Source organism: Embiotoca jacksoni, unplaced genomic scaffold (genome assembly GCF_022577435.1).
Source record: "Embiotoca jacksoni isolate LCO1_2020_lvr unplaced genomic scaffold, fEmbJac1.0.p SCAF_3, whole genome shotgun sequence".
Lineage (NCBI taxonomy): Eukaryota > Metazoa > Chordata > Actinopteri > Embiotocidae > Embiotoca > Embiotoca jacksoni.
Window position 1 is genome coordinate 5,818,955 of NW_027185381.1, and position 26,715 is coordinate 5,845,669.

Sequence of the window (26,715 nt, forward strand, 5' to 3'; positions counted from 1 at the left end):
GTGCCCCTTAACTCAAAATACGTCTTGCTTTTATTACTTCACTTGAATGTTGACAAACACATGTACACAGGAGCATTGTGTTCTTGACCTGCTACTTTTAAGAAACTTAGATGAGTTCAAGTTGGAAATATTGCCAGTAAGCGCTGTTTTTATCTAACTTTTTCTAACAATTTCTCTGAACCCACGGCTCTTCATTTTGTTTTAAAGCTGAACTGGTAGTTTGTGCTTCACAGTAAACAATAACACATCAGACTGGGCAAAATGGATGGAACAGACTCAGAAATGTCCGTGAATTTCTTCTGCTGCATAACTGCGTCCACTGTCTTTATCTGTGCGCAAAGAACAAAAGGAAATGTGATTGTAAAATCTGTAGAAAGGATTATGGCAGGTCAAATGAGGGCAGGATTGGTAACAATGGCATTCTTTACTTCCTCATGGTCGCACACAGTTCCACTCATCAAGGCTGCAGCCATGTCTTTGAGTCAAACAATAAAGCTGCTTTCATGCCGGCATTTTTCGTTAGACATATAATATTTAATTAGTGGACTAACACACTTAAAAAGACCCAAGGATTTTGTCTGAAAAGGAAAAAAATTGGCTTTTTGTCCATTGCCCATTTTCCTGAAAACGTACTGTACATTTTTTTCTTTCACTTTTAATTGCATTAAAAAAGAGAGTTATATGCCTTTATGCAGTGTCTCAAAGACATAGAAACACAGAGACTGCTAAAGCTATTTGAGCCAAGGTTTTTTTTCCTTCTATTCAGGTATTATATTTATCTTTGTAGTTATTGTTGAAGGCCTTCCAAGGCTGATGACCCGTGGAATTCTAATAAGTCTCTCCCAGTTTACAATTATTGTTAATTGTTTGACACAGCTTCTCTGTGCTCACCTCAAGTCTCATTTTAAGACAAGTATATATAAAAATTGTGGTCCAATATGCAAGTTACGCAAGTGTGATATGGAAACATGAACATTCTAGTGTACATAGACTGAGACTTCATAGAGAAGGAAACATCTCTTGTCTTTGGACACAAAATCTGAATATTATATACAAATCTGACATGAGGCCGGCTTTATTATTCTGTTACTCTTATAGCTCAAATCGCTTTACATTTAGCAACCAGTAGCTTTAACAATTGGGAAACTGAAGAATTGCGTCAGTTTCCTTCAGGGATGTATGAAGTTTGTATTTCTATATAAGTGTAGGTATGTAGTTATGAAAGTATGACTGCACTGTAATGAACTACGCAAACCTTTGTTAAGGTGCTGAAAGCTTTGCATATGGTCACACCAGCCGTGCACACACAAAAACAATCTGTCAACGTGCAAACAGCTAAATGTTCATCCTGCAGAAAGGAAAAAGGAAATGTAAATTATGATGACTTATTTTACGAGATTAGCATGGCAACAGCACAAGTATGATTTCAAACACCCCTCCCAACTAAAAGCTATAGCGCAGCACACACACACATACACAACCAAGTGCTCACAAAGGAGTGAGTGACAAACTTGCCGGCGCCCCTCACAGGGTGACGCTACAGTTGATTTGGGAATTACAATTAGATTTATGATGTGGCTGCATATGGCTGAGCTCTCTGTTTTCTCTCTCTGAAATGCTGGGATTGGCTGCTGCGAGCACCGGCGCCGTGGCGTATACACCACAGCACAGTCAGAATGTGTGGTGTTACCTCACACACACACAAGCACAGACACACGCACACACACACATCACACAATGGAACAATAGGCCGCGTTTAATGTAATGGGCCACCAAAATATAAAGACCAAGTGGAATAGCTCGACTTTGGAAACAGAAAGCCTTGTGTTGGAAATTATTAGATCCCTGGAAAGTACGAGCACTATTTAGAGTAATGGAAATAAAAAATCATGAGGAACTACCTGTAACTTGTGCACAGTGTTTTCACACATACAGAACACAATACTGTCTTTCTGCAAACAAACACTTTTACAAGGTATTCAGCATATCTTTTCACAAAATAAACATCTGAAAGGCAATGATGAAGTGACAGATTTGTAAGGAAAATCTCAAGTCTTTACTTTTTTTTATTTATATATCTTTTTTTGATTGTCTTTCTCACCAAGTTGTACTGACACTTTTTAGAGCCAAAGCTGGCTAATAAATACAATGAAATGTTAAAACGCACAATTGAATTTCAAATACAATACTCATCACAAAAATGTGTGCGACCAGGAAACTTGTGTTCTGCCTCTGCAGGTCACAACTCACAAGCGCATGAGGTTACCTTTTTAAGGAGATCAAAGGTGATAGCGACCCCTTTTGGCGGCACTAGAGCTGCGGCAACAGAATTTGCTTAAATAAATGAAATGCTTCAAAAGAAATGGCAATTTACTGTTACCTGGCATGTATGAGCGTCCATGAGTGTGACATCTGACTGTTCTAATTTATCAGGTTTAAAATCAAACATACAACTTCACATTAGTCAATTCTAAAAAAAAAAAGAAAAAAGTAATAAAAAATAAAAACATAGAATTTATATCCAGTGCTTAGGATGTGTATGATACTAACAGAAATGTCTATGCATGTATGCATGAGGCTTTATTCCTGTAATGCAAGCAAATATTAATGTTCAGTCCCAGCTTGTGAAGCTTTTCCCCCAAAAAACTGCCAGATATAATCATGAGGAGAAATTTGGAGTCAGAAGACACATAAAGCAGCTAGACAGAGCACCCAGAGACTACCCGAGGTTACAGGTCCTGAAAAGGGAAACATAAAAAAATGACGACAGAGAATACATTGAAAAGAGACAAAGTGAAAATACGATGTGTCATCAGAGAAAGAATGTGACATCTGAGTAAAACAGAGGAAAAAACATACACGCTCAGCGTGGTGCTGACCGCAGGGCCGCATCTGGACGAAGAAATTAACATCTCGCTTCATACTGTGGAAAAACTTGTGTGCTCTGACTGGGGTGGTTGTGACTGAGAGGCTGATTGAGAATTACGCACCTTTTTCCCCTTCATTTGTCTCTCTCTCATCTTCAAAATATACACGTAGAAAAAGGTACCCACTGAAATAATAGACCCACTAAACCCATTGTTTGCAACGATATAAATTAATTTTAAAACACAAGTTTGCCGTATCTTTCCCACAGGATACGCAGACGATATTTAAAAAATTAACAAACTAATAAAATAGTAAAAAATTTTACCGATTCAAAACTCAATACGGTGAAGGGATCCATTCGAATCTCTATCTTATAGTAGGGTCATCCAGGGGCTGCTCCTTCACCTTTCCTATGATGCTGAGTGAGCAGAGCTTAAGGTACACTTATAAGACTTGGGAATTCTTAAAGTGAAATCTATCCATCTCTCTCTATATATACAGCCTGATTTGAAGAGACAGTGTTTGAAGTGTTTGGCCTCGAGAAACTAAGGGCAATGTGGTTTAGGAAAGCACCAATGCAGTGGAATAGAGGAGCAGGCGCTTTCAATGCCGCTCTTAACTGTGTCTCAAAGCCAGAGGGGCTACCAGTGAGCAACACAAAGTGTGTGTGTGTGTGTGTGTGTGTGTGTGTGTGTGTGTGTGTGTGTGTGTGTGTGTGTGTGTGTGTGTGTGTGTGTGTGTGTGTGTGTGTGTGACTGAGCGAGTATGTTGAAAACATATCCTCCCTGAGCTCTGCCTGTGATTGGGCCAGGAGGGGAGCCAGCAGTTACTGAGTAGGAACCCATCTCATCAGATAGAAAAAGCTGACTGATTGTATAAGACTTTTTTGCAGCATTGGAAATTAAGACTACAACATCCCGAGTGAATGTGAATGTGAATGTTTGGCACATTTGAAGAAAATCTGTACAATGTTTGGGTATTTACTTGCTGAATAATAATACTAATAATAATAATACTAATACTACCACTAATAATAATACTACTACTACTAATAATAATAATAATAATAATAATAATAATAATATGTAATATAAGGGATTTTGCTCCCTTTATTTCATTGACAGTCTGAAAAGTCCTACCACTCTTTTTGTATGAAAACAAACAAAACAAATAAACACATTCACAAGCTGGCACATCATACCTGAGCTGGGATATAAAAAAAAAAAAAAATCTAACAGTAATGTCATGTAAGCAGTTTGTCAGAAAAAAAAAGATGTAGCACTGTATTCGTAAGAAACAAAAGTAAGACTATAAGATTACAAGAGCTAGGATTTATATTAAAAACTTTCCAAATTTCAAGTTCCGACAGTCCAGAGTTTGTACAGGCAGTGACCTGTCAGAAAAAAAGTCTATAGAACGAGAACAAAAAGGGAAAAAACACAAAAAAGTAAATACATAATGATAAAAACGAAATCACTCCTTAAACATTTAAGACCAAATAGCTGTTGAAGACCAATTCCTAATGCTTCAAACTCCATGCATGCTCTTTACAAACCACACAGCAATGTGTTCGTCGCTTATTTGTTCTTTGTCCCATTCTCTCTCATTCCCTCCCTTGTCTCAGTCTTATTCGCTCCTATTAAGATTGTCAAAGTTTAGGAAACTGGAGTTCTTTTTCAGTTGGATGTCTGAATGATTGTACAGGTTGCGTTCTTGGGTCACATTTCCCCCATCGGCCCTCTTCTTCAAATTTGTGTCCATCGGGATACTGTCCAAGATCTTTCTGTGCATGTATGCTAATTTTTAAAATCCTGTCGGGCCATGCTCAGTGCATGATGCAACATGTCCTGAAAGTCTGCCTGAAGGTCTAATAAACTGTGTTTTTAAGAAGTGTCTCTGAGTATAGCGGGAGTTGTTTTCGTCTTCTCTTTTTACATCTCACACCCTGAGAACACTCAATTGGCACTGACGGCCTCCCGTGTCTCGCGGTCGCTGCTATAGTCTGACTTGGGCTCGTCCTCAAAGTCCTCGTACATGTCCATGTCGTCGTCTCCGTTGGTGGGGTCGCTGGGCAGATCCAAGGCGCGGACCCCACCGCCATTGCTGCCTCCACCACCGCCTGGCTCGGACTTCACCCCATATGTACTCTGAATGACGGGGATGGTGGGTTCGGGACTGGCAGAGTTGCTGGAGCAGTCTGAGGTCAGGTGTGGGGATGGTGTGGCTGTCGTCGCCATAGTTATGGCACCCGGGTAAACTCCTACACCTCCCGGGCTGTTCCCCAGAGAAATCGGTGGCTGAGGCCTAAGAGCCACACAAAAGAGAAAAGGAAAGAAGGAAGGAAGAAAATGTTTTTATTAAATGCAGATAAACAATAAGCAAGCTTGATAAACATGACCCACCATTAAAAAGATAAAAGCACAAACATGAGTATAAATAAAACGTGGCTAAGATGCTATAACCATATGAGCAGTTCTTTGAGGCACAGAGATGTTAAATGCTGATGTTGGTATTCAATCAAGAAATGCCAACATGCTTCTGTTTGGTGGGTATAATGCTCACCATGCTCACGTTATTTGTTGTGTTTAGTGCTAATTAGCAAATATTAGCATGCTAAGAGTCACTTATCAGCACCAAATATAAAGTGCAGCTGATGCTGATGGAAATTTAATTGTGCAGGTCTTTTGTCACAAAACAAAGTTCTGAAGAAACCAAACTTTCAACTTGATGATGGTGCTGAAACGTCTACTAGTGTCTGTAAAAAATGTCATGTTAATCCATATGATAGACATACTTGACCCATGCTGCTAGCATTTCCAAAAGGCATGCATACAAATATTTCTAATAATGATATTATTTTGAAAATTAATTATTTGGTCATAACAACACTTTATGTATAAACTGGTTTCTGTACAAGCTGGAAAGATCCGGTTTTGATCAGACACTGATTCATTATCCTTTAAACAACTGCTTTGAACAAAACATTAATTCTGAAGCCACTTGTGTTTAACTGCATATGCTTCTCATCTGGTCGAGCATGTCCTAACATGGAGCTCTACCTGCCAGCTCACAGAAGCATTGCTTAAATAACCTGTTAAGGTATAGATGGAATGAGGGTAAGCACACATCATTCAAACAGGCCCTATGGCTCCTCAAATGAACCGCAGCAAGCAGGAAAATTGCTGTCACTCTTCTCACCTAACAGTTTTCCCTCCTCTGTCTCCTGAAACAATTACTGCCGTACGATCTGACAGACTCATTTTCACATTAAACGTTTTAAAACAACGCCGGTTTTGTTATATGGACTGTGCCAGAAACTGGTTGTGTACTGGCTCCTGGTAGCGGTATGATGTAGCTTTAATTGAAAGTCCATGCATGGAGAATCTAAGTTTTTTTGCATTTACTTGACCACACACAGTAAATGTGCCATTCAGCCTGTGACGTCTGCCTCGCCCTCATTCCCTCTCAAACATCTGCTTACATTTCATATTCCACTATGGCCGTCTGTGTTCAATTTCACTGGCCACAAGCGCCCAGCATTGTCCTAATTTAATAAATGACAAGCTATTAAAAATCGCTCCTATTCAAAGCTGTGGCCTCTGGTAAATCCATCTCAAGCACAGGCCACTGTGATGGCTTTAAACACATTCATGACTGGTTCCTATTAGGACAATGCCACTGTTTTTCCCCTTGCTGCACTGACTACACTCGAAAAAATTATAATGCTCTTCAGCAAACGTTGAAAGGATTTTGCAGATAGAACCACAAGAGGTTCCAAACTTTTTATAAAGGGTCCATAAACCCTGATGGTCACTCCACAAACCTCTAGTAAATGGATGCACTTAAGAATATTTCTTTACTGAGACAAGACCTCACATAAAGTGAGAAGTTGCTTGTGAAATATTTGAATGCAATTCCCTCTAAAACCTCTGAAGCAAAAGAAAAATACATTAGATGAGTACACATTGATATTTTATGTTTTATCTAGGTGATTCTTTTTTGTTTATCCATATTTTGGTGACGGGGGCCAGCAGGATGGCATGTTTATTCATGAAATAATGGAAGTGAAAGGTCACAGCGGCAAAGTAAACGACCCGGTCTTTCTGAACAAGTCACAAACCCTGTCTGTGATCATAAACGGTATATAAAAAAGGGACAAAGCCTGCGTGATGTCAACCATAGTTTTCCTAAAGAACAGTTTTGAAGTTCACTTTGTCGCCATCTTGGCAGTGGCTAATTTAGCCATACTCCTGGATAATCCAAAAATGGGCACAGAGGTGGTGCGTGGGTTGAAATAACCTTACAATTACAAAATGTTGCTGTAACATAGAGGATTACACTGTAAACCGTAGATAAGACGCTGTGGAGTTGTATTTCAAAAAACGAAACTGGCGAATGCAGAGCACGAAGTAAAAGCTGAAGATGGCAACAATGACGGAATCTTTTCTTTACCTCCATCCGCACCAGCCACTAAGACGGAAAAATACACTAAAATATGGGATATAATGATTTTCTATTGAACTCTTCCTGTGATTTGAAATTGCAATTCCACATTAGTGCCATTTGAAGGTTCTGACATATCACTAATTTAAAACTCAATTTTATAACCATGGGGCAGGCTCACTGCAGCTTTCCTTCAAACTAATGAGTACTTATTTAGAAAAGCTATCTGTAACAACTTTTCTAATGACAGCGGTACTCACCCCACAAAGAACTGCCTCATCTCCTGACGCCGTGAACGCATCATCTGTTTGTACTCTCCGATGCGTAGCTTCTTGCCATCGATGATACAGGTCCTCTTGGGCCGTGGCTTGTACTTGTAGTTGGGATATTTCTCCAAGTGGATCTTACTTAGGCGGGCCTGCTCCTCGTAGTATGGCTGCTTCTCCTGGTTGGTCATGGCTTTCCAGCGAGAGCCTGAAACACATGATTGACATTTCAGTTTTGTCTATATTTTGGTGTTTGGTGTTTTAATGTTACCAGATCTGTCATAAAACATACATAGAGATCAACAGTACAGACTTTGGTGGGGTGACAAAAACTTTAGGACAGGGGTCTCCAACCCTTAACTCGCAAACATACCAGTAGCCCGCGACCCGGTTCTAAGAAGATTGCGGAAGGTTCAAACAATAAGCAGTGTTTCCCACAAATGGGCTTACTTGGGTGGGCCACTCAGGTATGTTGAAGGCTGACAATTTGGCGATCAATTTAACCTTTTTTTTTAATTTATTTTATCTTTTAACCTGAGAACGTTGCTATCAACACGATCAATTAACAAGTGCAGTAGGCATTTAGGGAATATCTGTGTAACTGTAGATACCCCCCCCCCCCACAATTGAAAACAAAGATATTCATCTAGAAAAAAGCACAAGCTCATGCTGTTGAATTTAAACTGTTGTGATACATAATGTGTGTAAAGAGTATCAATTTGTCAATATTCACATAAAATAAGCTTATTCACATGGTTTGGGTGGAGCTCAGCTATGTGGATAAATGTTACTAAACATAAGTAGATCTCAGACACTTCCATTTTGTCAAAATCATTCTCAGAGGAAAAAAAGGTTGAAGACCCCTGCTTTAGGGGGTGACTGGATTTATACTTCAGTAAATACAAGGACTTTTGGGAGCGACAAAAAAGTTTCATAAAACAGCTATAATGAACACTGAACACCGCTTTGTCTTTTCCGGTGGTTTCTTAAGGTTGGACGTCTTCATGTGAACAGACACCATTGAGTCTTTCACCAAAGAGGCTATTTAAGACCTGTTATAAGGAGTGGATCACACTCTGCTCCCTCTTGGTTTGAGAAGAATGATACATTGTGTTCTTCTCATTTTCCTTAGTAAGAGGACCTTCTGAACAAGTGGACAGAGACATTACCACAGGAACACAGCACATCTGTGAAGCACTTTGACAACTGATTGTATACACTCTGCGTCGCTCCTCTATTTATCAAGGTTTATCACAAACTCTTCTTGTACTTTTGTAACACAGTAAACACAGAGGAGCTTTTTTTTTTTTTTTTTTTTTTTTTTACCCTGCCACCCACCCACTCCCCAAAGTCCAGCTGTGTTATCATGATGGAGGGACATGCATTTTACACATGCAGTCATATACACATATACAATTCCACTTTTTGTTCTAGTTTTGTCACAAAGCTTTGTAAAAAAATCTCAAAAATGATTTGTTGCACTTCCTGGCAATAGCGTAACAATATTCGTATTGAACATTCAAATAATGTCTCTGTAATAGTTCACTGAAATATAGACCTTAAATATGTCACCAAAAGGTAAATTCTGTTACAGACATAACTGGATTTTTTTTTTAAACCAAAATGATCCATCCAATATATTTAGGAAGCATTTTGCAGAACACAAAATGCCCTTTTGTAGGAGCCCATTCAAAGATCCAAGTCAATAACACAGGTCCACCTAAGAAAAAGCAATTTGTTCATGATGCTCAGGAGGAGCATTTACATTCAGCCACCCTAGAGCTCACTTAAACGCAGTGTTGGACAGTGGAGGTCTTAAGAAGGTTTCAGGAACATCCATTACGCTCAGTGCCGTGTGAATGGATATCTGTGTTGAGGAGGGTAGAATCCACACAGATTTTAACTGAATGCATCCATCACACTAGTCAGGCTAACACAGTGGAGCTCTGTGTGGGAAGTGTTGAGAAACACACTAGTCCTTATTATAGGCCGACACTTGGTGCTAAGAAACCCTGTGAACTGTGGAATATAGTGGCAAGGTAACTTAATGAGCAAAGAGGCTGACCTTAAAAAAAAACCAACTATGATCCAGGAAGGTGGGACACAAATTGTTTCATATTGATGAGATGTGTCTGTGTCTAAAAGTCCTTGATACATCACATTTTAGGTTGTTTTTGTTACTGACCATGATTTTGAAAAAAGTTAATGCTAGTAAAAGAACGTGATTGTCAGGTAGGTCCTCCTGAACAACTTAGAAAAGGCTTTAAGTAACTGAAAGTACTCTCCTATCTTTTAATAACTGAAACACACATTGATATATTCTTTTATAACAGAAAAATACTTCTATTTTCCATTCTATTAGAATCTACACTGTCACAAGCAGAGCACTATCAGTGTCCATTTTGTCGCTCCTAAGGACAACGTGGACAGACGGTGAAATAAACTGTCTGCTGGCACTTTGAGGGGAGGCTTCTGTCCAGGCAAGAGGAAAGGGGAAAACCATGTACCAGAGTAGCTACACCACACTTGTTACCACAGCAACCCTTGCAGATAGGATTTGCCTGCAGTCTGACTCAGTTTAGGCATCGTCAGAAATCGAAGACAAATTTATAAAATCTCACCAAGGATTTTGCTGATGTTGGAGTTGTGCATGTCAGGGAAGGTCTGCAGGATCTTCCTCCTCTCGTCTTTAGCCCACACCATGAAGGCGTTCATGGGCCGTTTGATGTGGGGCTCGCTGCTGTTCCTGCCTCGAGCCTCTCTGAACACTCGCGCCTCTGTGATGTTACTCCCTGCACAACACAAACAAATGACATTCGCTATATGTCCGGCATTGACACATTCATCGTTCATACTTTCAAATGCAGTACATACTGTAGTGCGTAGCATGAGCTCTTCCTGTTTGTTTCTCCATGAGGCCCCTTTTTTGCCTTTTTGGAAGAGCTTGTATAACAAAAGTATAACAAAAGTCCAGTGGGGTCTTGTATGGATGCTCTCCACATCCTGACACATACACACATGAACTATGCACACTGTAGTCAGTTTGCATCTGCCTGGTATTAACTCAGTGACTAGGCTCCTGTGTTTACTTCTCTGACTCTAAACTAAACCTCGATGAGCACTCCTCAACTCCTCACCGCCTGTAAACAGCAGTGCTTTATGAGAAACAGGTGGGTTGGGGGGAAAAAAACCTAAGGCAGTGTACTTAAACCACATTCAAAGAAAGTGATTGTGACAGTATTGTATGCGACAGTATCTCCACTGAAGGTACACGTACATAAAAGTAAGCTATTATCTTGAATTAAAACATTTGAGAATACTGATTTACATTATTCCTCTTTCACCATTAACCACGACAAACCCCACTGCATGTCTTCTTCTGCTGTGGTTTGCATACTCAGAACGAGGTGGGATCTTATGTCACACACACACTAGTTGTGGGGGAAAAAAAGAGGAGAGTTAGGCCTCTTGTGATGTACTTTCAGTAATAATGATATTTAAAATTTTAAAGAGCGTAGAATGTTGACACTGAACACTCTGTTTAGCTGTTGAGGATGTCCTTCACCGTCACTTCTCCGGGAGCACAATAAATATTTGTGTTTGCTGAATACAACGTGTATACCTGCATGTTCAGGCTTTCTGGCAGATGCTTTCGTGATCATTGTGGAGATTGGAGTGGCAAGGCCCCCCAGAGGTAGGGCGTCTTCTGTGTGTCGTCTACTGAGTTATGAGTGACTGGTGTCACTTTTGTCTGAACAGGATGTGACTGACTTTTCCCCCAAACTCTGATTCTGCCTCTGTAATCCCCTTTGCTTAATTTTTTTTTTTTTTTTAAGAAAATTGTGCATATGCATAAATGTTTGATTTACAAACATTATAAAAAAAAAATTAATTAAAAAAAAAATCTAAAATGAGAAGTATAAGAGTCGGTAAATGTAACCAAATAACAAACCAATAGAAATGTGTTGGAAAAAGACAAAGTTGTGAAGAAGAATAAAATGAAACAGGAGGAGACAGGAGTGCTTACCATCCAGATCTTCTGGTCTCGTTAGGTCAATGACTCGATGGACCATCTTCCCAGCATCCTCCCCAAGCTTTCCCAGATGCTGGCTCAGGGACTCATAGTGCAACCTCTCCTACAATACAAGATAATTTAAAAAAGGTTATTTGAAGCACATGCTGCTCAGAAATGTGACACGAGCTGCCAACTGTTTTTAATTCTCAATTAGTTCTTATTATTTCATGGCTGGATCAAGTTATCTGTCATGTTTTTAAAATGGGTCAGTGGGGATGACTTTGAAGCTAATGACTATCAAATGAATAATTGTGTAAAATAAATGTGAATGAATAAAACTAATTGCTGGGTTGAGTTGACATTGACAGGAATAGCAACATCCAGCACAGCCCCCCAAAATAAACTGCTTATTTTTTCGTGGCTTTACCTTTTTTTCAGTATCTTAAGGAAATTAATGATGATGTTGGTTAATGCAGTAAACTAATATACAAGGCATTAGCCATTCAAGGCTGTGCTAATTATCAGTGCCTTTCCCTATATTCCATCATCATCCTCTCCTGCTGATTCTGCCCTCTTGCCTGCCACTCTACTTCTAAGACAAATAACCCCTACAAGCAGCTTGCCTTGGGGCCTTGCAGCTTAAATTACCCCACCATGCTCCCGAACTCTGTGGAAAACATCGAACCCTCCGCACAGCTACCGCACATCCACACTCCTCCTCTCCTCTCTTCTTCTTCCCTCCCTCTCTTCCTCCCTTCTCAGCTCGCCTCCTTTTTCTGGTGACAGAGGCATTTTGTTTGACGCAAGGAATGGTTGCCGGGTGAAGTCATGCCGCGGTAGTCGCTGGCAGAGTTGGTGGAACTTAGGGGCCGGTGTGTGTGTGTGTGTGTATGTGTGTGTGTGTGTGTGTGTGTGTGTGTGTGTGTGTGTGTGTGTGTGTGTGTGTGTGTGTGTGTGTGTGTGTGTGTGTGTTTATAGATGAGGAGTCAGTGCGGGCCAATGTCAGCACTACAGCAGGGCTGTAATCAGGCCTACCACAGAACATGTGCCTGGGCAGTGCCATGCTCACCGCAGGAAACAACCGCCTAACAAAGGACTAAAGAAAAGAGAAAAGGAGGGAGGGACAGCGAGAGATACAGAAAGCAAAAGAGCAAGGAGGAGGAGGAATGGAAAACTAGTCAAGAGACAAGAATAAGTCCTCAAGTTCGCTGAGAACCTCTCTTTAGGCTCATTGTGCTCAACGACGGCCTGGCGAAAGCGTCGCTGCTCGTGGTGATGCTTTCAGACTTGTGGAAGTGAAGTTTGGCATTCTATCACTGAAAGCTTGATGTCAGATGTCCTATAGTGAATAATGTCTAAACAACCTAACTATTCAGAGATGTCTGAATGTTCCTGGTGAGTGGGACAAGATCAATGGAGAAGTAGTTCAGAGAAGAGTTAGGGTTTTAGAAAATGGACTAGGACAGTGTCAGTAGAGGTAAAATGATCCAAACTACAGATTAACAGCAGACCTGGATCAGAATCTGCAGCTATTCTCTGGGGTTGGTCCACTTTTTGGTCTTCTTGAAAGTTCTTGTTGCAAATGCAATAAGGAACTGTCTTTCCTTTGTTTAGTTAAGATTGAAATAGGTTTGGCGTGTGCGCCTGCTGGTTTGAAACTGGACTGCTGCCTTTTGGAGCAATGGAATAGATTTTTTTTTTTTTTTATGTTTTTATTCTCTTTCATTGGACTCCATTATGAATTAAAAACAGTAAAAAAAAAGAGCTCAACATTCACTTTTTAACATTTATTCTGCACAAACAAGTACCCCAGAAACAAATCCCTTCTGTGCTGTCACAGTATCTTTTAACACAGTATTGCTTTCACTGGTCTCTGAATGTGCTGCTGCTGAATGTATACTTCTAAATTTAAGAGACACCCGACTCTTTTTGTTCTGCTTCGTCTCTCCTCTTCTTGGCATTTGCGTCTCTTCACTGTTGCTAGGGCAACACTCCAAACATTGCTGGGTTTTTTTTGTTGTTTTTTTTTAAAATCCATACCGTATTGAGCTCATTACCACAGTTACAACTTGCCTACTGCCAGCACAGCCTGCCTTCAGCTGACCCGCAACCATTAACTGTCTCCTCCCGGACCAATCAAGTTTGGTAACCTCCTCAGTCCCCCCCTCCTGGTGTTTTTTCCCCCCCCTTCTATTTTCTTCATCTTTCTTTCTCTCTTTCCTTCTCTATCTCCAGTCTTATCTGTGTGCCGATAGAGCTGTCAGTCAGTCAGTCAGTCCTGTTCTGTTCTGTTTTTTTCCTCCTCCCCTACTTCTCCTTTTCACCATTCCTCCTATTCATAGCTCTTAGCACCCCACCACCAGCCTTCCACCCCTCGAGGCTCCAACCCCAAAGAAGTAGACACTCAACAGTCTATTTGCAGGTGCCAGACTCGGCTTTGTAGTATACACTATTATAATGTATGTCATTCAGGCTTCAAATGCAGCAACATTATGTCGACCTTTAATCAAGACTTGGAGCAGTCTGAGCTGTTGGTTTCACAGGCTCGCTTCCCTTCAGAGACCAAACTCACCATTGCAGCCAACATAAACTTTTATACAACCATTTCTTCCCTTCTTTCCTTCTTCCAGATTCATTCTTATTCACAGAAAGCATGCTGACCAACTTTAACAGGGCGAATGCAAATTTGATCGTAAATTACAATAAGTGAAGGTATACAAAATCAAGTGTATGAGGAGGGTGCATGTATGCCGAGCATTAGCGGACACTTTATAGAAAACATTGGAGTTTACAACGTAGCCTACTCCAAAACAAAAATGTATGACTTATACATAGTATTTTGGAAGTAGTGTGTGAGTTTTGATGCTAAATAGATCTTCATGTTTTTGATCAGTGAAATATTATATAATTTTGTGTCCAATTGTTTTATGATTATGTGGTGCCTCAACATATTTGCTTTTTTTGTTTTAATATCTTTATGAAGAAGTGTTCCATCACTAAATCTACTTTTATTTAACTGCACCAGATCTGCTCACAGCTTGAGAAAAGTACAGCAGGTTTCTGCACATCAGCCTTCATTCAACTTTACACTTAAATTTCTAGCAATAGAGATGCCAAAAAACATAATCTATCCCCAGCATTCAACGCTTGCAACTTAAAATTGTCTGCTGAGTTATTGTGTGATCATCATCCACAGAGAGGGAACAGATCTTCGAGCAATAAAAAACTATTTTTTTGTGTTCCTACTTATGTGACCTGTAGATTTACCTGCACTCAGTCTGCCATCACCCTCCATATTCACCTCCTATGGAAACAGGAAGCGGTGATCCCTTGTGGTTCAAAGCATTAAGTTGTTTTTCTTCCGTGTATTATGTGAACTTTACCAATGTTATTTGCAAGGCTACATGTGCAATGTCGCTACATGTTTTTACTATATATAGTAAAGAGACAAATGCATGATTTGGGGTTTCATCACGTAATATGTAAGCCACGCAATGTACCAATCTCTCAAAGACTTGGTGTTTTCCTTTAAGTGGGCTTAGGGAATCTTTTGCGGTTGTTTAGATGAAAAAAAAAAGTGCACACACAAACACATACATACATGCGCACACCCACACAGTCATACACAGTGGCTATTTCAGTGAGCTTTGGCAGCCGCAGGCCAGCTGGAAGCAACGTAAGCGTAAGGTGATACTCAACAATGCCACTAACTGGCCAGGCCTCTCGTCTGTACACCAGCTATAATGACATTAACATGGTCAAGGCCAGTGCAGAGCCAGGCCCCACACACACACACACACACACACACACACACACACACACACACACACACACACACACACACACACACACACACACAAAGGAGCCCAGGATCACTTTCAGCTCTTAGAGAAATGTCTATGTCGTCTATGCTTGAAATGAATGCTGTGGGACAAAAATACACAAACAGAAAGCGAAATAAACAGAAACACACACTCAGACGTCACCGTGACTCCCTTTGAGTCAAATCAGTGTGGGCAATAATAGCTCGGCATTCCACATTACACTAAGATACCATTTACAGCAGTTGCCTCATTCCCTCCAAAGATGCTGAATATGCTGTATTAGGACAATGTCATAACACAAAAAGACTTGGGCAGCGCCTCCAAGTTTTAAAAGGGCGGATTTGAGTAACACATTCATTCGACGATAAAAAAAAAAAACACACAAATCCAAGGTAAAGAAAAAGAGCTGGTCTCGTAGCCTCCCGATGTGGAACGGGTGAGTCACACTCTCAGAATCCAGCAAGTACCATCCATGAATTGTTTAAGACAGAGCAAAGCCTTTGAGCACTTCAGAAAAAAAAACACACAAAAAACGTTTCCATCCCAATGAAAAAATTATGTATTCAAAGAGAAAAGAAAGAGTCTTTGAGCTCCTGTTGTTAGGTAACGAATAACAAACTGACAACAAACACCAAGGCCTGCTGTCGTCCTCAAACCGGAAACAATTACTTTTAGACTTTCCAAATGAGCTTTTTATTAGGAGGCATGCAGCTATAAACCAAATTACTGCATTGCTTTGGTTTTGTTCTTGTAAAGTTGGAGAATATGGAGCTTGAGAAACACGTAGGCTTCTCCCTGTATTACACTCACCTTAATCTGATTGTTTTAAAATTAACTTTGTGGAAAAGGCTCTTTGGTGGGATTTTTTTGTTGGACCTGCAGCTGACAACTCACATTAAATCCTAATCAGCAATTTATATTTATATATAACTTGTATAATAACTTATAAAAAAAATAACAATTTGGGACTGAGCATAAGTACAGCAGAGATGTATTTTGCCAGATTTGGGATGTTTTCTTCCTGAAGATGCAAGGCAAACAAGTCCAAAAAAATTCAAAACAGCTTATCCTTGGAGTGCACCAATCATGACCTACTTGGGGCTGGTGGGTTCAAAGTCTCCACCCCTAAAATATTCATGAGTTCCTCTCCTCCTTCTCCTTCTCCTTGCAAGCAACATGGGATCAATTGCGCAGGAGAGCCAGTCTAATCATGTTCCCTATTTTACCGCATGTCTCATCCCTTGAATGTATGATTGGCTGATCAGACTGATTGAAGATGTTTTGGAATATGGATTTCCCCCTGGATATGAGATCTTGATACAAAGGCCCTGTCTCCTTCAGCCCAAGGGGAGAGAGATGAACGGGGGGGAAGAGGTGAGTGTGGAGAGGGGAGGCCCATTCCCTGAGAAAGGCCCTTTAATTGGACTAAAACCCTGAGGCCGGGATCCCCCCTTCAGGGCAAGTGGAGAGGTGGACTCCATTATACACACACACACACACACACACACACACACACACACACACACACACACACACACTAATGTTAACATTATCGCTTCTCCAAAAAACACCCACTCAGTCATGGCAGGCACACAAACACACACACTAACACGCCACAATCATCACTTGTCATTGGCCCAGCTGCTCCCTCTTCAAAGCTGATGGCTTCTGGGTGGCCGTGAAGATGAGAAGAGAAAAGAAAAGTTCTCAAGAGCTACAGCCCGGGCCAAATGACACCAAATATCATCCACAAATATTCTTCATGCTCATGCACTAGCTGAGCAGAAACCTTAAACTATCGGCCAATGAAATACTGGAGAAAATGCGACACAGGAGCGAGGAGTTTGGAGAACATTAGAAGTGTGTGTATGTGTGTGTGTGCGTGTGTGTGTGTGTGTGTGTGTGTGTGTGTCTGTGTGTTTGAGAGTATGCGTTGGGGAGTAGCAGAGAATACTAAAGGGATCCTAATGCTTTATATACTGTATATATATATATTGGCTATTGGCAGTTTGAAAACATGTTAACATCATTTGAATAAAATGTAGTAATACCGAATAGTAAAAATACTCCATTACATGTCAAAACCTTGCAAACGATATGGAAGAAATGTAGAAAGAGTGCGCTGCTTAATAGGAGTACAACTGCACCAGAACAAAAGGGGTGATATTATTTCAAAAGAGTGAAAAGGAATTTGTAATCTCAGGATCCAAGAAGGCTGGATCAGAATTATAGTGAAGCAAAGTGTTTTATGTTTGAGAAAAAAAGAGAGCTGAATAGTTTTTGTACTTATTTAGCAGGTTTTTAATGTTATTTATGTGACTGTATTCTGTAACCAGATCAGAATTTGTTCTTCACAGGAAATAAAATGCCTTTGAAAACTGCATTTAGACCATGTGATTCTTATAGAAACTTTACAGTGAAAGGCGTCTGCGTGTCTGTGCATCTTCGTATGCATCCACATGTGACCTGTCTGTCCCTCTAACCTTGTTGCCGTTGTTGAGGGTCATGCTGCTGAGGGCGGACAGCTTGGCCTCCAGATTCTGGTGTCCCGCTTGTTGCTGCTGCTGGTGGAGCTGCTCCCTCTGGATCTGCTCCCTCATGCTCCTGGCCTCCTGGATGGCCTTCATCACCGCGTCCTGGTCCCCAAACAGCGCTGTGGAGTTGAGACTGGACAGGATGTCTGTGAGCGGAGGACAGAATAGAAAAGAGGGACAACTGTATGTCACTTTGATTGAAAAGACTGGAAACTAGGTGTTTTTATAAGTGGCCGTATTAGATTTGATTGACAATAGCCTGGCAACATAAGCAGCAACCTCACACGTCTTCATATTCTTTTTCAAATGCTGCTACATTTTGATTGGTCTACCGATATCTTTATATGTAAAGTGAAATCAGCAAAATGGTCTGCCCATACAAAAGCTGAGTATATATTGATTTAATGGACTCTATGGTGTGTTCTTGCCCCAATTTGAACCAAGCATATTTTAATGCTAAAAAGTAATGGTGTGTTAAGAGGCGACCGATTTTTAGCAAACAAGTTACGGTAAGAGTATCACACCAAAGCATCTAATGTACCTGTGTCACGTTTTGCCACGTCGAGGTGTGAACCACTCCCAGGCTCCTCAGTATGCAGACTGTATCACTCTTTACACTTCATCACATGACGTTCGTAATGGGCTGGTCATATATCTGTGTACTTTTCACGCCTAGGTGAGGCAAAACATGACGCTGACTCAGTATTATCCAGTTGATTGACAGGTTTAATACACGCTTTTAGTTTGCTGCCAAGTGATCAATAAAGACCCAAACTTGTACTTGTTTTGTAAAGATTAACATAGAATCCTGTAGCTAACTGACGGGTGTTTACACTCTCTGGTGTGATACCAGGCTAAGAGTTCTGTATGGCTCTATTATGAAATAGTTCAAATGTTATGCTCATTTCCATAGCCACTGGTTTCTAATTTCTGATTTGCTACTCTTTTTCCATGTGTTTAGTTTGAACAAACCAGAGGGTTTTGAGTAAGATTGAGTAAGAACCCAGTTTGGTGCTTGTGGGTGAATTTCAGGCTCCTTCGTAAACACTTCTGAGCTTTGAAAATAAAGCGTAAATGCTGAAAACCAAAAATTCTGAACGGCATGCAAATTCTCACAAAACAACATCTAAACAACTGTATAAAGAGAAAAAAGGATTTATAATTTCATATCAGGTCCAAATGTTGTTTAAATTGTTTTTCGGTCCACTTGTGTCCAAACAAGACAGAACCTTCTCCCTCTTGTTTATGTGCCGCTCTTAACACTTTTGAAACCGATGCACATTTGAAGAATGAGAAAAAAAAGAAATAAATAAAAGGATGCAAAGTTTCCGTTGCCCTCCTCATTTAATTAGCAGACAAGTAGAAAGCACTGTATGCTTGGGTGGCCATTAAAATGGGCAAAAAATAACTTTGCAGGGAACACAAGTGTTGTGTCCTCAAAGCCACTCCAGAGGAGCTGGTGAAATTGTTTTCTGGGGGGATATAATGAGAGGGAGTAGATTGGCCTTAATAACAGATAGCAGAGGTAGGGGCATAAAAGGTCTAGCGCGGGCAGACAATGATGTGAGGAAGCTCTTAAAAACCAAATAACGTGTGCTGGGTTTCACTGCTTCCGCTGCCGGGGTTTTCATTGGGGCTAAATACAGGGCTTTGGACTCCTGTAAAACCCAAACACACACACAAACTACACACACACAGGTCTCCTCGTGGAGTTGAGGTGTCTGCAGTCTATCAGGCGCATGCAACGCTGTTTGGTTTGTCTGTGGGTGGCGGGGAGGAGGGAGGTGTTTGGGTGGGTGATGTTTTTGTTTTTCCGATTGAGGGGAAGGCAAGGTTTTACACTGGAGTGAAGATGTGTTTGCTCCGGGTGGATGTACAGTACAGAGATGAGCAATACGGCGGTGTATGAAAGCACAAGTGTTTTCTTGAGTGTGAGAGAGCATGTATGTGTACACCCCGTCAGGGTTCCACTTCAGACTTTTTTCTTGTTAGAATTTAGGCTACATGACTCTTATTGAACATGTCAGTAAAGCCAATGCTAATATACAGTACTTCTTTGATAGAAAATAGCAGCACTGCGACACTGGGTGGTCCATCCCATATAGTGAGTAATAAAGGAAACTGCGGTGTTAAAGTGCATGTACAGTGGTGTGAAAAAGTGTTTGCCCTCTTCCTGATTTCCAATTGGTTTGCATGTTTGTCACACTTAAATGTTTCAGATCATCAAACAAATTTAAATATTAGTCAAAGATAACACAAGTAAACACAAAATGCAGTTTTTAAATGGTTTTTATTATTAAGAGAGAAAAAAAAAAATCCAAACCCACATGGCCCTGTGTGAAAAAGTGTTTGCCCCCTCCTGTTAAAACATAACTTAACTGTGGTTTATCACACCTGAGTTCAATTTCTCTAGCCACGCCCAGGCCTGATTACTGCCACACCTGTTCTCAATCAAGAAAGCACTTAAATAGGACCTGCCTGACAAAGTGAAGTAGACCAAAAGATCCTCAAAAGCTAGACATCATGCAATCCAAAGAAATTCAGGAACAAATGAGAAAGAAAGTAATTGAGATCTATCAGTCTGGAAAAGGTTCTAAAGCCATTTCTAAAGCTTTGGGACTCCAGCGAACCACAGTGAGAGCCATTATCCACAAATGGAGAAAACATGGAACAGTGGTGAACCTTCCCAGGAGTGGCCGGCCGACCAAAATTACCCCAAGAGTGCAGCGACGACTCATCCGAGAGGTGACAAAAGACCCCACAACAACATCCAAAGAACTGCAGGCCTCACTTGCCTCAGTTAAGGTCAGTGTTCATGACTCCACCATAGGAAAGAGACTGGGCAAAAATGGCCTGCATGGAAGAGTTCCAAGATGAAAACCACCGCTGAGCAAAAAGAACATTAAGGCTCGTCTCATTTTTGCCAGAAAACATCTTGATGATCCCCAAGACTTTTGGGAAAATACTCTGTGGACTGACGAGACAAAAGTTGAACTTTTTGGAAGGTGTGTGTCCCATTACATCTGGTGTATAAGTAACACCGCATTTCAGAACAAGAACATCATACCAACAGTAAAATATGGTGGTGGTAGTGTGATGGTCTGGGGCTGTTTTGCTGCTTCAGGACCTGGAAGACTTGCTGTGATAAATGGAACCATGAATTCTACTGTCTACCAAAAGATCCTGAAGGAGAATGTCCGGCCATCTGTTCGTGACCTCAAGCTGAAGCCAACTTGGGTTCTGCAGCAGGACAATGATCCAAAACACACCAGCAAGTCCACCTCTGAATGGATGAAGAAAAACAAAATGAAGACTTTGGAGTGGCCTAGTCAAAGTCCTGACCTGAATCCTATTGAGATGCTGTGGCATGACCTTAAAAAGGCAGTTCGTGCTGGAAAACCCTCCAATGTGGCTGAATTACAACAACTCTGCAAAGATAAGTGGGCCAAAATTCCTCCACAGCGCTGTAAAAGACTCATTGCAAGTTATCGCAAACGCTTCATTGCAGTTGTTGCTGCTAACCAGTTATTAGGTTTAGGGGGCAAACACTTTTTCACACAGGGCCATGTGGGTTTGGATTTTATTTTTTTTATTTTTTTATTTCACTTTATTAATCCCCGAGGGGAAATTTCTTCGCTACAGCAGGGGGGCTCTCAGGGGGGAGCTGCTGCAACAGGCTGCCACTAGCGCGGCGCCAGGTAATCTGACCTGAGGTGCATGTTTTTGGATGATGAGCCCGGAGAGAACCCACACAAGCACAGGGAGAACATGCAAACTCCGCACAGAAAGGCCCAGGACCGGATTCGAACCCAGAAACTTTTTGCTGTGAGGCGACAATGCTAACCACTGCACCACCATGCCGCCTTAATAATAAAAACCTTCATTTAAAAACTGCATTTTGTGTTTACTTGTGTTATCTTTGACTGATATTTAAATTTGTTTGATGATCTGAAACATTTAAGTGTGACAAACATGCAAAAAAATAAGAAATCAAGAAGGGGGCAAACACTTTTTCACACCACTGTATGTGTTTGTCACCTACCCAAAGAGGTGTTCCTGCCCATGCTGTGGATGGGGCTTGGGACGCGGCCTTTGCCCATGCCCGTAGGGCTGGTCTTGTGCCCGGAGAACAGACTCTGTGTTGGGGACGTCGAGGAGCGAAGAGGTTCTGCTGTCTTGGGTCTGGCTGAGAGGTTTAATGGCTGTGTGGATCCTTCTTCCTGTTGGAGAAAACAGAGTTGAATGGGAGTGTATAACTTGAGGAACCCATGTTAACAAATGATGGGTCACGAAAAAGTTTTTGAGTGTTTGTGAGGTATGTGATTCTGCTTATTGTTCAATGTCACTACGAAATGAGTTCAAGCGGCCAATTTTCAATTTTGTCTTCAGTATCACTTAATGTGAATTCAATGATGCGACCACTGACTGATCAGTCAAGCTTGTCAGGGTTTTGCCCTTCAGTACATGAAGTCCACTGAAAATATCTGTAAACCAGACTGTAAACAAGTCGCTGTGTATCTTCTTATCTAAACAGTGGCACATTCCTTTATTTCTGATCAAATGTTCATGAAGACCTCGATCCGCATAAGGAATCCTTGGAAAATCAGTACCAAAAAGTAAACTCTTGCATGTCAGCACAGTCTGACTGTGACTCTTGTGTTGGCAGCAAACAACTAATGAATGTGGATCTAATTTGGAGCTGAGCTTCAGCTGAGGAAGTGTTGAGAAGGGAAGGAGCTTAGGACAGCCTTTGGCGCTGGGAGGGAGGGGAGTAAGGCTGCGGGTGGCAACTCAAAGCAGGGGGGCTGATCTGAGTATGTGTGGGGGGTTTAGCGTAGGGTGAGGAGTTTGGAGGGCACAGCACTACTGTTTGAGTGCGGTGAGCTCTGACGCCGCTCTATTGTGACGCCGGTTGCAGCTGTGCCCCACACAGACACACATGGCTTCTATTACTGCCTCGTCGACGAGTAAAGATGAGGCGTACGCTCTCTCCAGCGAAGGGGTCTGGGCTCCTGCCAAACAGCAGCCAGCGCCAGTGTCAGTTTATGTGTGTGTATGTGTTTGCGTGTGTGCGTATCAGTGAATGACTTTTAAACAAGCTGTTTCTAATTGACGGTGAAGAGTACAGGGCCATGCGCAGATTGTTGTTTCAACAACTTCCAGCCTTTCACTTTTACTTGCACTGATCGTCATTGTTATTATTCTTTGGAGTTCTCCTATCATACATATTCTAAAGTCACACTTTCCTGTGTCTTATCATGTTGTCTGTTACGTCATACATTGAGACACAAGACGTTTTTCCCCATACAAAGTTTTCAGTTGCTTGTTTCTTGAATGTGGCAAGATATTTTCATGTACTGTTTGTTGGTACATCAACTTCTCCTCATTGTAAAATTATGAATCACATATGTCCAACTGTCTCATGCATATCCCATTGAATAATTTAATTGAAACATAAACCATTGGATAACAGTAACGTCAAAGTACGTACCTTAATCTGAGTGACAGGACTGGATGCTCGCTTCTCACTCTTGAGGGTGGAGGGGGATAAGGGACCGGAGGGGTTGGGAGCCTGCGGGAGGGGAGCCATCTTGGCTCCTGGTGAGATCTGCATGCTTGCCAGCTGGGCTGCATACAGCTGCTGCAAAAAGGGAAGAAACCAGCAAAACCGATAGGCTATTAACATCGCTCGCCAGCAGCTAGTCAGTGGCTTTCCTCTTTCATTCTCTCTCCTCTCTTTTTTCTTCGTCTCACACACACACATATACACACACCCTTGATCCTGTTGTTTTTTTGTTTTTTTTTGCCGTATCCTCTCCCTGGTACTCCCTAATTCTTCTGAGGTTTGATGGGTGTGTGTCTCAGCCAAAGACACACAGAACCAACATGGAAACAGATGTGCGTGTACACACACATACACACACGCACACACACTTACATCTGAAGTTGACGGGAGCATCCCACACAAATGGAAGATTTGTTTGAGGTAGTATTTATCAGGGAGGCATTCCAGCAGAACATTTTTATTTTCGATTATCCACAATCCCTCTCTGACAGTTATTTTTTCAACAGATGCTGGGAGCAGCTTGTACATCGATTAGCATTTAGAAATAAATCCAGACAATAGCTAAAGACACTTTTGAATACTTCAAAATACGATATCTCTTACTCGGGTTTGCACAAATACTAAAGTATAAAGTAGAGAAATAAGCATGTTAGACTGGCTCTGTATATTTTAGAATAAAAGGTTGGTTTCCTTTATTTTTTTGAGTTTTGTTTTAAATTATGTTATTGTGATCATATTTAACCTGAAACCTTGGCTTTCTCGGCAGAGCTTTGATTTTAAATGGCAACGGTCAAATAAAATTGAATCAAATTAGGATTAAAAACATAGTTTTATGGGCCTCAAAATATACTTGAGACTAATCTTCCATGTGTGGTTAGTCCTTGCAATACTGACTTAGACAATTGAATTTCTTTTCAAACTGTAATCCAAAACAAAGACAATAGTGGGCAATCGTATTTAAGTAGGTGTTGTCATACTGCAATTACATCGTTTAACTGAAAACACTTGAAACTGTCATAGAAATAATAGAAAAGGCTACAAAAAAAATCCCCGGAAACTATAAGCCTTCAGGGCGAAAACATTAAATGACCAAAAAAAAAAAAAGGTACCGATTTTCCATCCAAGGTACTTAACAAAAATCAAAGAGTCAAATACTCGGCCCACAGTCCAGGGTCTTCTAAATCAAAGCTAGCTGGCCAGACAAACCGCTGCCTGAAACCACTGTCAACCCCTGTCTAAATGCATTGGAGTGTGAGTGCCGGAGTATCAAAGAGCCTGTCCTCAGGAAAACCACCCAGACGTGGTTGGCCTTCGTAGATTCCCTCCTCTCTTTCTTTCTTTTCGGCTTTCCTCTCATTTTTCGTTACTCTCACTTCATCTATGCTCTCCCCCTCCTTCTACATTTCTGTCTTTATTTTGTCCTGCTCTCTTTTGATCTCGCTTCGACTCTCCACTTGCCTTCTGTCTCTTAGTTTTGGTCCAAAAAATATTCTTCACATCTCTCCCCCCAATACCATCTCTTTTTCTTTCTCTCTCTGTTTTTACTCTCTTCCCCTTCAGCCTAAATGGCCCCCAGTGTTGTGAGATCTGATTTCCCTGTAGTCAAAACTGCAAAGTCTCCTGGGACCAGAGATCCAAAAGCTAAGAAAGCGCCATGGAGAAAGTGAGAGAGAGGGGGATCGAGAGTTTTTCACTGCAGACACACAAGACCACCGTCGCTTCACCGCTAAAGCGCCAGGCTCAGCAGTCGGGGCCAGAGAAATTGGCTGGCCCTCTTTCCACTTCTCTCAGAGCGATATTAAACACAAACAGAAGGGGCCTCGCCGTTGAAACAAAGCCCTGATGTCACGCCGCTTATTTTCCTTGGAAGGTACCAGGAGAGCTCGGGCCAACCCCTGGCGATATGAGATCCCCGTAAGAATGTGTCTTGAATGGCTGGTGGTGAGGCCTCTCGCGTCAATCAAGCCGACCGCAGAGTTACTTCTGGTGATGCCTGATGTTTCTACAGCTCTAAGGGGAGCAGGGGCTAGGGCAGACACACGAGTCTTTGAAGTAAAACACACAGTTAGGAGCTCACACCCGGTGCCTGCACAAACACACACACATTTTCTGCAAACACACCCACAGCTATTGCGCTGTTTGCAGCGATTCGGTCAACATTTACCAATAAGAGGAGAGAACTGTTGAACAAACAGCAGACTGACAATAAGAGCTTTGACCTTATTTTTTCCTCTGACACTCAGAGATTGATTGTTGACTGGGGAGGCCAATGTGCAGCGTAAACAGCCCCAACTAAAGCTCTTGCCATTCAGTCAACCCCCAAGGGAAGACAATGCCGCAATTTCCTGAATTACAAATTGACAAAGAGGCCTCAAACATCACCTCAGCTGTACAGACTATCTGACTAGCCTTTGGATGTTAGTGCTAATTTGACTAAAATCTAAATGATTAATCTGTCGTTTTTGACCCTACCGATCATCAGCAGGTTTTTTTTTGGCCTACTTTGGCGTAATCCTTCAGAAAACAGAGAGAAGGTACTGTCATATTGTAGTCTGCCAGCAGTCAGCTCCTTCAGCTCTAACCGCTCTGTCCCATTAGGGCTGAGTGGAGAATCCCTTTAGCTGGCCTCTTTTAGTGTCGAGCTGGTATCGATCTCAGGAGTACGCAAAACAAATGAGGTTTTGTCTTTTTCAGCAGGTTTCTGCAGGGAGGGGAGGAAGAGGAGGAGAAGGAAGAGGGTGAAATGGATCGACTGCCACCGAGTCGGCCCACACAGAGGATGGAGGCTAAATATTGCACCGGTAGAGTTAGACAGTGAGGGAGATATATTGAGAGACATGCTTCATAAAGACAACCATTATCTCACCTCTAGTTCTAGTTCTCCTCCATGTAACAGACACTCAGTCCGATGAAGAAAGAAGGCCTAATTAGTGTACATAGTCTATGGGGCAGATATCATGGCTCTGGGGCGCAAATGTTTGTTCTTTACCTTTGTCTCCATGCTTCACACACTGAAACAGAAATAGGCTGCACACGGACAGGCAGTGAGAGATGTCTTATGATTTCAACAAGAATGCCTGCTAAGCAACTGTATTTCCTTCGCATTAGCTGCACACAAAGGGAGCCTTTCTTCAGCAGAAATCCACTGTTTGTGAAGGGGTATACTCGGAGGCTCTGGAAACAATTGGCCAGATCAAGT

The 26,715-nt window shown here is 41.5% G+C and overlaps 1 protein-coding gene across 2 annotated transcripts in view; it reads right to left on the reverse strand.

Annotated features, from left to right (window-relative positions):
* Positions 1 to 2,017: 2,017 nt before the first annotated feature.
* LOC138206200 (transcription factor SOX-6-like) overlaps positions 2,018 to 26,715 on the reverse strand; it is a 115,871-nt gene continuing 91,173 nt past the window's right edge. For both annotated transcript variants that reach the window (XM_069162758.1, XM_069162757.1), the window contains 7 exons: positions 23,442 to 23,591; positions 21,993 to 22,170; positions 17,900 to 18,096; positions 11,605 to 11,713; positions 10,199 to 10,369; positions 7,572 to 7,785; positions 2,018 to 5,172 (listed from right to left, as the gene is read on the reverse strand). In XM_069162758.1, coding sequence (XP_069018859.1) covers positions 4,824 to 5,172; positions 7,572 to 7,785; positions 10,199 to 10,369; positions 11,605 to 11,713; positions 17,900 to 18,096; positions 21,993 to 22,170; positions 23,442 to 23,591 — 1,368 coding nt within the window. In that variant the 3' untranslated portion in view covers positions 2,018 to 4,823. The remainder of the gene's footprint in view (positions 5,173 to 7,571; positions 7,786 to 10,198; positions 10,370 to 11,604; positions 11,714 to 17,899; positions 18,097 to 21,992; positions 22,171 to 23,441; positions 23,592 to 26,715) is intronic.